The following is a 12,498-nucleotide window of genomic DNA, read 5'->3' as shown; positions in this document are numbered from 1 at the left end:
TTTCCTGACTACTCAGGTATGTTAACCTTTTTGAGGGAATGGTCTGACATTTTTAAATAATTAGATGAAAAACATATTTTGTATATATCTAGTAACTTCTAGCTTATACTTGAGAGGTATCTCTTAAGATAGCAAGGACTATCTGAAAGAATTGAATTTGTCTTTTTTTTTAACTCAAAAAGTGTTTAACAGTATATTTTACAATATAAAGAAAAAAAAGGTAATTTTGTGTCAAACTCCTTTTACTGTTATAACAACCAAATATAACATTTGGAAGTCTTTTAAGAAGACTAATTAAATCATTCAAGTGAATCTTACGATATCTTTTTTTATATATAATGATAAAATGTTCTTGATCCATAGGCAGTTCTAAACATTTAACCATGCCTGCTAAAAATTTGTGTTCTCTTGCAATTATATATTTGTATATATAACACAAGTAAACATTAATAACCAAAATCTTCTTATACACTGACAACAAAAGTTTAATTTCATGGAGAAAAATGTATTTATTTTTACTGAACTTAATCTATTTTACAATACCTTTTTTGATTATGTTAATATCTTAAGATATTTATATTATAAAGACTGTTATGAATGGATAAAACCCCCTTCTTTCTTAATTTGCTTCTGGTGTGTGTTATAAAATATTGCTTGTCTGATGACCAAGGCACCTCTCAGTTAACACGGGTCTCCTTGTGGTTCAGGCCAGGCAGTACATGCAGATGCTGCCCAAGGAGAAGCAGCCAGTGGCAGGCTCAGAGGGGGCACAGTACCGAAAGAAACAGCTGGCAAAGCAGCTCCCTGCACATGACCAGGACCCTTCAAAGTGTCATGAGTTGTCTCCCAAAGAGGTAAAGGAGATGGAACAGTTTGTGAAGAAATATAAGAGCGAAGCTCTGGGAGTAGGAGATGTCAAACTTCCCCGTGAGATGGATGCTCAAGGCCCCAACAGAATGTACATCCCTAGCGGGGATAGAAGCACCCCAGCAGCCGTGGGGGCCATGGAAGACAAATCAGCCGAACACAAAAAAACTCAGTATGTAAGTACAGAGCTCCTGGTGTTGGCCCAACTGGTCTGTTTCTACAGGTTCTTTCCCATTCTTTGAATATTTTTTACGGGGGGGGGGGGGGGGGGGCGGGCGGGGTGGCATTCCTCAATTTCCAAAAGGAGTAAGTGAAGGAAATAAATTAAAATTCATTTTAGGTTTATTTTAGCAATCATCACATTTGAAACCTCTAACGCCAATTTTCTGATCTCTGTTGCCAAGAGTAATTGTGAGTTTTATGTATACATAGTAGTTAGCATTGGTGTCATGCTGGAAGACAACATGCTCCTCTAGAATCTGTTTCCAAACATAATTTTGGTGTTAATTGTTTATCTCTTCCCATAAACAAGAATAATGTATGATTAGGTTAATTCAGTTTTGCTTGTGAGAACATGCCTAAAATTCATAATTCAAATTTATATGGATATACAGTTGACGCTGAAAAACACAGGTTTGAACTATGTAGATCCACTTATACACAGATTTTTTTTTAATCGCTACAGTATAGTCCTATAAATGTATTTTCTCTTCCATTTTATTTTCTTAATAATAATTTCTTTTTTCTAGCTTACTCTATTGTAAGAATTCAGTATATAATTCATAAAACATACAAAATATGTGTTAATCAACTATGTTATTGGTAAGGCTTCAAATCAGTAGTAGACTATTAGTAGTTGAGTTTTTTTTTTTTTTTTAAGATTTTATTTATTTATTTGACAGAGAGAAATTACAAGTACACTGAGAGGCAGGCAGAGAGAGAGAGAGAAGGAAGCAGGCTCCCTGCTGAGCAGAGAGCCCGATGCGGGACTCGATCCCAGGATCCCAAGATCATGACCTGAGCCGAAGACAGCGGCCCAACCCACTGAGCCACCCAGGCGCCCGAGTAGTTGAGTTTTGAGGAAGTCAAATTTATACGTAGATTTCTGATTACGTGTGGGGTCAGCACCCCTAACCCCTGTGTTGTTCGAGGGTCAACTATACAACCAATATTACTTTTTAAAAATCTCTCATAGGAGGGAAATTGAAGTCTTTTTCTTATGCCTTGAAATTAAAAGAGAATTGTGATACACATGAACAAAATATAAGAGCTAAATTTAGTGTAATATATTTCTCATAGATACAAATAATGCATTAACCAATAAGGCTTAGTCCTGTTTAAAAAGAGAGAGAAAGAGAGAGAAAGATACCAATACCAATAAGCTCTAAGTTAATGATTTTGGGAGAACCACTTAAAAGTTGGGGTGGAAATTATTGTTGCCCTTTTTCTGTAAGTGATAACTCAGGAAACAGTGCTCCTTTACAGCAGGGCACAAGAATTAGGTTTGAAGAGCCTGGAGAAAGCCAAGAAATTCCATTTCCCGGAAATGCTGACATCTTACTGTCTCTGTGGACAAATTACTAATTTTAGTAGGAATTCTTTCTCTTGGAAGTTGTTTCTCTGAATTCCTGTGACACTGATGATGAGAAATGCCAGTTTTACAATGACATATTGTTTTGAACGGGTTTCCTTTCAGTCCTGCTACTGCTGCAAACAGAGTATGAAAGAGGGTGACCCAGCCATCTATGCTGAAAGGGCCGGCTATGATAAACTGTGGCATCCAGCTTGTTTCGTCTGCAGTACCTGCCACGAGCTCCTGGTCGACATGATTTATTTCTGGAAGAAAGGGAAGCTGTACTGTGGCAGACATTACTGTGACAGTGAGAAACCACGGTGTGCTGGCTGCGATGAGGTGTGTTCCCTGCAGCTCCTATAGATGGGCTCCCATAGAGTCCCCTAACCATCTTCACTGGGCCATCCTTGGCAGAAAGTCCACATGAATTAGCCAATATTTACACGCAGAGGAGTTGAGTGGGAAAACAACTTTTAACTCAGTCATTCGGGGTGTCTATGTTAACTGTGTTGACTAATGAAAGACTGTCCAGGAACATAGAAGACTGATTTGGACTGAAGGAAATAATAACCTGAATTTAAGGATTAAGTTATTTTCAGACTTTGAGATCAGGAAAGTGGGTTGATTTTTTACTTGTGGATCTAAATCCCTTACTAGTCTATGGAACCTAGCTTTGTCATTTGTAGCAAAAAGGAAAATACGTGATTCCTCTTATTTTTGCCTTCTTCCCAGTTGATATTCAGCAATGAGTACACCCAAGCAGAAAACCAAAATTGGCATTTGAAACACTTCTGCTGCTTTGACTGTGACAACATCCTAGCTGGGGAAATATATGTGATGGTCAATGACAAGCCCGTGTGCAAGCCCTGCTATGTGAAGAATCATGCTGTGGTAAGAAGCGCTCTGGGGTATGGGTGCTTTGACCTGCTTGAGGACTTAACACTATGCCTTTATTTAAGCCAATGAGAAACAGAAAGGACTGCGGTTAAGTAAGAAACCTGTGATTCCTGCTATAGGGTCTTAAAATTCAGGTAATTCAAAAACAATAACATGCATTGACTGTGAGCCACCTCAAGATTTCTATCTGTGCAGTTTACACTATAGATTATAAGTGCTACTTAGTTATCAAATCCCCACTAAAAAAAGTTCTTTAATAGAAATGAGACTGATTGGTTCTCATCATACAGATCAGAGTCCATTTACATTAAGATTTTAGGAGCTGTTTATGTTCTTTAGCTGTGTTTGAGTGTTTTTGCTTTCTGTTCCATGTTCCTAGGGCCCCCAACTGTGGCTTCATTATCTCTTTTTAACCTGGATGTTGTACAATGACTGTTTCTTAAACCCTTATTGAATTGATTGACTATAACAAAATTTGACCTACATATTTAGATTTATTTTTATCAGCCAAACATTCAAATAGTTAATGTGAGAATATATTTTTTTTCTTGGCTCTACCCTGCTTACACAGAGCTGCTATTGCACGAAGGCCAAGAGATAAGCAATTTAGATAAAGGATAGATAAAGAAAGTTGGCCATATATAGTAAACCTCTTAATCCAAGGGATATTAAAATGATAGACATCTACTTCTTTATAAGCAGGAAAATATGTACTAAAGTTCCTCAGAGCTATCATGTAAAGCAGGCTTCTGGCTAAGGAATACAGTGTTGTATTTATATCATTCTAGGAGTGTGGTACTGTGGGAATAACGTAGTAAGTTCTGATGCCAGTGCCAGTTTTCAACCTTTATCTACTCTCTGAGTATAATTCGTCATTTTCTATCAATTCTGCCTCGTCCGTAAATCTCAGATCCTCACAGTTACAGCTATACTCTACTTCAGACCTTTATTTTTTGTCATTTGGATTATTATAGTGACCTCAAGTTTGGTCTCCCCACGTCCACTCTTCATCTTGTCCAGAATCACCTTCCATAATGATGGAAGGTAATCTTTCTGAAACGCAAACCTAATCAGTAAGCCTTTACTTACCAGATCCAGCCCCTCCTTGCCTGTTCAGCCTCTTCTACTAGTTACCCAATCCAAATCATATTCACCAAGTTACGCATTTTCTAGCTTTTAGACTATTCTGGGTCTTCTACTCACCTTAACTCCTTCATCTGTTGCACTCTCCCCGTTCCCTGTTTCACCTGCTCAGACTCAGTGGAGGCTTTTTTTAGAATACCTTTCTTAATTTTTTTGGTCCTAAGCTCCAGCCATTTTTCTCTGGGTAAGATGCCTCTCTGTGCTCCAGCAGAGCACATCTGTGTGTAATTAATACCACCCTTCTGTCTCCTCCCCTAGACTATAAGCAGCTGGTGGACAGAGCTTGCCTTTTTATTTCCATGCCCTCAATGTCTGCCCTTAGGAAATGTTCAAGTGACTTCTTTGTCCTCTAATATTTCTCATTTGCTTTGGATCAACATGGGCCTCCTTATACCTGGGGAAAGGATTATGAATCACCATGTGACCTGGTACATAATTTAGCTAAAAACTGCTTCCCTGAATATTATTGCTACAGTTTCTTTGAAGGTAAATTGTTATCATAATGTATATTTTACTATAGGGCTGTGTGACCTCAGTCTCAAGGACCAGGATGCAAATTCCATGTAGGCAGGGAACTTTGTCTGCGGTGTTTTCTAATTCCAACATAAGAACAGCACAGTAGATACTCAGTAAATACTGAATAAAGCCTTAAACAGATGAAGCTGCTTTATGTAACTGTTATAAGCTTCTCTTCCTTAGCTTGTAACTAACCAACACAGAGGAATAACCAGAGATATTATGAAAACACAGAGAGAAAATTTATAAATCATTTAGCTTTATAATGTGGTACGATTTCTTTAAGGAAGTTTACTTTCTCAGTAAGATGTACTATTGCCCTTTGCCTAAAATTAAAATGAACAGCTTTTTCCATTGCCTGCACAAACCAGCTAATGATGAAACAAGCTATCCCTTCCACATACTAAATGATGTAAAATTTTGAAGATTGTCTGGTTTAGGGCATCAGTCTGCTTAGATCTTTTAATCTTCAAACAAACAAATTGTCTGTGGACCTGAAGGCAAGAACTCAATTTAAAACAGGATATTTCTGTGGGAAAAAAATTAACTTAGAAAGAGGATAGTGGGAAATACACTTAGTTTGTCTCTAAATGGTCTCTGGAATTCTGGTCTCAAATGGCCATTTCCTGAATTCACATCTCTGAGACTTCACAGGAACCTCTTGCCAGAGAGGTCATTACAATAAGTGTTGTTAGTGGTTTTTTTTTTTTTTTTTTTTTCACATTGTGTATACAAATAAACTAAAAGAAGTAGGAGAAATTGAAGGAAATCAGAACAAATTGAAATACTTTAAGAACCCCCAAAAATCAAATGCCAGGCAGAAAGTGGTAAAGCACATCATCTCCCAGACACTCAATGAGGCCTAGGCAACTTTCAGATTTATAAAGAATTAGGGGCAGTAGGTTTTAGCTGGGACTCTCTGTCAGAATTTGGAATGAATGACAAATTATTAGAAAAACTAAATTATATGAAACCACAAAGCTTAAATTCCTATACCATTCAGTGTGTTCATTAGTTTTTTTTTTTTTTAGCCTAAGCAATTTCCTTAATTTTATATATAATTGAATAGTAGTGATCTCTTTTTTATTTTTTTTTTAAGATTTATTTATTTATTTGCTAGAGAGTGAGAGAGAGAGAATGACAGGGGAGAAGGTCAGAGGGAGAAGTAGACGCCTCATGGAACTGGGAGCCCAATGCGGGACTCAATCCCGGGATTCCAGGATCATGACCTGAGCGGAAGGCAGTTGCTTAACCAACTGAGCCCCCCAGGTGCCCCAGTTATATCTTTTTTAAAATCACAAATAAAAATATGAATTTCAAAAGATATGAAAAGATCCACAAGTATTGTTAGAGGGTTGAGATAAAGAAGATAAGTCATGGTCTAAAAGCATGTTCTAAAAACAATTTTTTCTAAAAAAATTTGTGAGATGTGTCTATGTTACACAAACAAGTTTAAAATATTGAAAAATTAATATGAAAGATAGAAAACTGCAAAGGCCAATGTTCTAAATATAAATCTACAAAATATGAATATATGCAAAAGCAATTGCTTGCATGATACAGCTACAAATTAAGAGCTCACTTGTAATTAAAACACCCATTTTTGTCATATTCAGGAATAGCCACATATTGATCATGGAAAGAGAATATCTCTCTTGCTTCTCAGGAAACACTAGGTTGACATAACATGGGAATTAAATAGCTATAATCTCTGTAATTAGAAGTCATGTAGCACTAAAAAGAATGGAAAGTCAGGGCGCCTGGGTGGCTTAGTCGGTTGAGTGTCTGACTCTTGATTTCTCCTCAGGTCATGATCTCAGGTTGTGGGATCAAGCCCATGTCAGCCTCCATGCCAAGCTCAAAATCTCTACCCCCATCTCCTTCTGCCTCTCTCTTTCTCTCAAAATAAACAAAACCTTAAAAAAAAAAAAAAAAGGCATAGAAAGTATATTGCACGTTTGAAGTGGGTATTTGTAATAAGGCCTCACTTCACAACCTAAACCAGTTTTCCCCACTGAATAGCAGCCATGTTTTAAGGTCTTTTCAAGTAAGGAGGCTCAGGCTGAATGACATGCCCTCCTCTCTGAAGGATTCACATTAAGAAACCAAAGGTGCTGAAGATTAGACACTTCTATGTAATGCAGGACAGTCTGTCACTTTCTTTACTTGTTATAAAATACTTAAAAACTTTAGATAGTTCCATTCATTCAGAATATGCACAAACAGGAAAGCCTATGAACTATCTAGTGTTTTGGAAGTCTCGATAGGGTAGTTTTGTTTTCTCTTAAAATATTGAGGGTTATTCATTTATTTTCTTCATATGGATGTTCAGCTAAAGAAGAAAATTGTGTGTGTTGTGGATGTGGATACATGTGCATGCCATGTATTTATTTGTACATAACATACACTGAATTCCACAGAGAATATAAGTATTAATATTTTATAATATTTGATTATACATAAATTATGACTTAGAACAGAAGCCAATTAACTACAATTTTTAGTGCAAACTAATTATTCTCAAACACTGGCAGTATTTTAAGTTGCATCCTTAATTATTTTGAACATGATTTTCATTTCATACTCTCTAGAAACCAGTGATGTTAATAATCTCATGTGTCAGAGGTAAGATTAGTAAAATTATGCTTCAAAGCTTTAATGACTGAGGAAAATCTTTTTTCTTAAAGACTATTTTTTTAAGAGCAGTGTTAGGTTTACAACAAAAGAGGAAGACACAGCAATTTCCCACATAACCTCTACACTTACACATATAGTATCTCACTCACTGTAACATCACTCACCTGAATGCTACATTTTTTACCAAGGATTAATCTACATTCACATTTCATAATCACCCAGAGTCCACAGTTCACCTCAGGGTTCATCCTCGGTGTTTCACATTCTGTGGGTTTGGACAAAAGTATAGCCTGGGCAAATGACATATACCCATCATAATAAAACTGTAGAGAATATTTTCACTGCCCTAAATGTCCTCTGTGCTCTCTACCTGGTCTTCTTTCCAATCCCCCATCCCACCCCTGACAACCAATAATCTTTTTATTTTCTCCATAGTTTTGCCTTTGCCAGAATGTGATACGGTTGGAATCATACAGTATGTTACTTTTTTAAAAGATTGGCTTCTTTCTCTTAGCAATGTGCATTTAAAATTCCTCCACGTCTTTTCATGGTTTGATAGCTCTGTCTTTTTTAGCACTGGTTAATATCCCATTGTCTCGATTACCACAGTGTATTTATCTCTTTACTTACTGAAGGACATCTTGGTTGCTTCCAGATTTTGGCAATTATAAATAAAGATTCTATAAATATCAATGTGCAAGTTTTTGTGGGCATAAGTTTTCAGCTCCTTTAGGTAAATGCCAAGGAGCATCATTTTGGACTGTATGATGAAAGTATATTCAGTTTTCTAAGAAACTGCTAAACTGTCTCCCAAAGTGGCTGTACATTTTGCATTCCCACCGATAATGAATGAGAGTTCCTGTTGTTCCACATCTTCACCAGCATTTGGATTTATAGAGAAAATCATAAAACTTTTCTATAATTAGTAAAGTAGAATACACTAGAATGAAACTTCTCTGAAACTCACCATTAAGACTTTCTGCCTCAAACACCATGGGGATATCTTACAAGCACCAAATCATCTGTTTGGTCTTTACCTGTTATTTCTCAGAGACACCCATTCTCTATAGACATCCATTAACAGTGGTGGGCTAAACAGTTAACTAGAAGGTCAATCTTAGTTATATATTTTTGAGGTGGTCATTCTCAGTTTAATTTACCATCTGAAAGAAAGACATTGTTTGTTCTAACATGAAAATGTTACTATCAGTTTGATTTCTCATCCTCTTCTGTTATCTATGTAATCAACTTAACAGGTATGTCAAGGGTGCCACAATGCCATCGACCCTGAAGTGCAGCGGGTGACCTATAACAATTTCAGCTGGCATGCGTCCACAGAGTGCTTTTTGTGTTCCTGCTGCAGCAAGTGTCTCATTGGGCAGAAGTTCATGCCAGTAGAAGGGATGGTTTTCTGTTCAGTGGAGTGTAAGAAGATGATGTCTTAAGAGGAAAGTACCAAGCAGTATTGAGCCATAGCTATCCTAAATGGTCTGCATTTCTACTGTAAAATGCAATTTGGAGAAATAAATGAAAAAAAAAAAAAAAGAAACTGTAAAGGAAACCAGGAGATTTTGTTCAATGCCTTTCTTTGCTGTTTTTCCTTATCGATTTTTTTTTTCATCTCAATTTTTAAAACCTGCCTTTTAAGCACTTGATTTTTAAAACAGTAAGGAATTTTTATCTTTCCTTAGCTTTCCTCATGTAAAATCTTGGAGGTGGAAGCCTGGGTTTAATTAATCTTCATACACCTATCCCCCTGTGCCAAACAAACTATTTATGAACACTGAAAAATTAGTGTGCTGAATGAAAAAATGCACAATACTAGTTCTATATTCTTTTCCCCCCTCTCATGTAAAATGAAAGGAAATTAAACTTGCCCTAATGCCAAGGCTCTGCGTTTATTGCCTTATCTTATTCACTGAACTTTGTAGTGATACTCAGTGAATTCTTTTGACAAAGAAAAGAGAAACGCAGCAGAGTACAGAGGGCTATTATCATTCTAATGCTTTTGCATTTGCTCTTTTCTCATTTAGGCAGAGGTGGCTTTATTGCATTTCTCTACTTTTTTTTTTTTTTTTTAACTTGCCCTACCTCGCAGTATTCTCTTTGTAAGCTCATGACCTCCATCTGTGGCCTTAAATACTTTATTGTCACACATGGCATCCACTTTTTCCTTCTATAGGTGATTTCTGGCCTGGACATAAAAGCCAAGCCATTCACTTACATTTCCAGTCCAAAGAACATGTATACCTTTTGTACCCAAGAAACTATAACTTGTACTGATTGCACTTGCCTACCATGGTTTGGATAGATTTTTTTTTTTTTTTTGCATGCATTTACTCTTTTCTAATGGATACTGTTGTATGGTGCTTCTAAACCTGTTCAAGGGTATATATCGAATGTCTTCTTTGCCTGTATACTTTCATCTTTAGATATTTCTATGTTTATTTTTCCATATATATTTCCATATATACTATGCACTATAAAGATGAAACTGAATGAATGATATGTATATTCAAAATAAAGTCTCTTTCACCTCAACAATTGTACCTTTATTCTTCATATCCTTTCCCTTAGAGGAAAAAAAAATCAGTCTGCAGTTTAGCTTTGTCACAGCAGGGGGCGTCATCTCCACAGAGAAAGCCTCAAACAAAAATAAAGGCTGTTTCTCACAAGACAGGAAATTAAGCTTTTCTTTATGATGAAGGGATACATTTTATGAAAAAAAAATTTTTTGAGAGAGAGAGAGCATATGATCAGGGAGGGGTAGAAGAAGAATCTCAATAAGGCTCCACACTCAATGCAGAGTCCCCCACACAGCTAGATCTTAAGACCCCAAGATCATGATCTGGGTTGAAATCAACAAGTCAGAAGTTTAACCAACTGAGCCATCCAGGTGCCCCTTTTATGACACTTAAATAAATCAAGCAAACAACAAATTTAAGTTTTCAATTCGTGCACAAGTTTCATCTTTCAGAAAAGAAATGTGTCGTTTTTTTAAAGATTTTATTTATTTATTTGACAGAGAGAGATCACAAGTAGGCAGAGAGGCAGGCGGCTGGACAGGGTGGGGTGGGGGGAGCAGGATCCCCACCGAGCAGAGAGCCCGATGCAGGACTCCATCCCAGGACCCTGAGGTCACGACCAGAGCTGAAGGCAGAGGCTTAACCCACTAAGGCACCTAGGCGCCCAGAAATGTGTCATTTTAACTGAAGTTTGGGTAAGCTCTATCCTTTTGAGGTGAATCTAACAATTATTACTCTTACACTTGAATTGTTTTTTGGTTTTCTAACAATTTTTTCTGGCTACTTAGTGTGAAAAAGATGCGGTATAGTAGTAGATTAATTCTTCCTAGTTTAGCAGATCAAGAGATTTCTTTCTTTCTTTCTTTCTTTCTTTCTTTCTTTCTTTCTTTCTTTCTTTCTTTCTTTCTTTCTTCCTTCCTTCCTTCCTTCCTTCCTTTCATTTTTTTTTTCTTTTTTTCAGTCTGAAGTATTTCTGTCATAGTGGGAGTAGTGGTTTTCTATGACACATACTCAGAATAATTTGCTTTGGATTTTTTTTTCCCCAGTTCATGATTGTTTGGCTGATAGTGCTTTTCCTAAATTCCATATCCCATCTCACCACTCACATCCTATCACTAACATAAAGGTAGACACATTTATTCCTTCTGCATTATGCCTTCCTCAGCCATGAAAAAGTATCTTGAACACAAGTCACTTTATCTGAAGAAGTAATCTAATCATAGAGTATTAAATGCTTATATCATAAGTATCCATCATTATCTATAAATATCACTTTATGCTTGCTCTACTTCAGATGGCAACAAGTATACTTTCTGTAGCATTTTTTTTTTTTTTAATTTAACAGAGATCACAGGTAGGCAGAGAGGCAGGCAGAGAGAGGAGGAAGCAGGCACCCCGCGGAGCAGAGAGCCCCAGTCCCATGACCCTGGGATCAGGACCTGAGCCAAAGGCAGAGGCTTTAACCCACTGAGCCACCCAGGCGCCCCACTTTCTGTAGCATTTTTTCCACAAAGTTGAACAAGTTAACTTTCCCAAGTATGGCTATGTGTGGATAAACTGAAACAATTCCCCTACATATGAACGTAGCCACTCTACATGTCTGCCTGCGCAACCTACATTCCCGGGGCTGAGGTAGAATCAAGCTGTCTGGGGATTGTTAGAGGCCCAAGAAAATTGACCAAATCCATCATTCACTACCCAAGATAACTGATGGCATGTATGTTAGGCATTTCCTAAAAGAATAAAGTACTTTGGCCTGGGAAATACAGAGCCACTGGGTTCAACTCTTTACTGTGACTTATTACTAAATGAACTGTAATGAAATTTATGTAATGCAAGAGAATGAGTGCTATTTTTTAATTTATCTTAATTTAATATTTTTTAATTAGGTTCTTTTTTAAACAAAAAGTCTTTTAAATACTTTGTCCTATAACAAGAGAATAAGATGGTTACTAGATTCTCTACGATTTATTTTCCCTCTAGCATTTGGATATGCTCACCCCTCACTCTCCACTATCATTTTATATTCTGCATTGTTGTCAATTCTAAATAATGGTTTACTTGGTACAGGGACCAAAGTTAAATCCTCTCCATGCTATAAGAAAAGATAGGGAAGTAATAAATATTTTTATCTGAATTCATGCATTCTTTTTCTTTAAAAGTAGATAATGAAGAATAGGTTTTTGTTTCCTAAATTCTCAAGGGTAAATGGAAATCTCTATCACCCAAATTCCATTTCAGTTCTTATTTTCAGAGATACAGCTTATTCTTTCTGTAGTCAATATAGAAGGCACTAACAACCATGTCTATGCAGTTAGCAGTAGAGATACTCTGGAAACT

At 36.7% G+C, this 12,498-nt stretch overlaps 1 protein-coding gene across 1 annotated transcript in view; it reads left to right on the top strand.

Annotated features, from left to right (window-relative positions):
• The window catches only part of TES (testin LIM domain protein), a 45,381-nt gene extending 35,204 nt beyond the window's left edge, over positions 1–10,177 (top strand). Inside the window, exons 4-7 of the mRNA XM_059396529.1 lie at positions 708–1,043; positions 2,564–2,779; positions 3,173–3,331; positions 8,890–10,177. Of these exons, the coding sequence (XP_059252512.1) occupies positions 708–1,043; positions 2,564–2,779; positions 3,173–3,331; positions 8,890–9,078 (900 nt within the window). The 3' untranslated portion in view covers positions 9,079–10,177. The remainder of the gene's footprint in view (positions 1–707; positions 1,044–2,563; positions 2,780–3,172; positions 3,332–8,889) is intronic.
• Positions 10,178–12,498: the final 2,321 nt, after the last annotated feature.

Source organism: Mustela nigripes, chromosome 4 (assembly GCF_022355385.1).
Source record: "Mustela nigripes isolate SB6536 chromosome 4, MUSNIG.SB6536, whole genome shotgun sequence".
Classification (NCBI taxonomy): domain Eukaryota; kingdom Metazoa; phylum Chordata; class Mammalia; order Carnivora; family Mustelidae; genus Mustela; species Mustela nigripes.
This window is presented reverse-complemented; position numbering and strand designations above follow the sequence as displayed.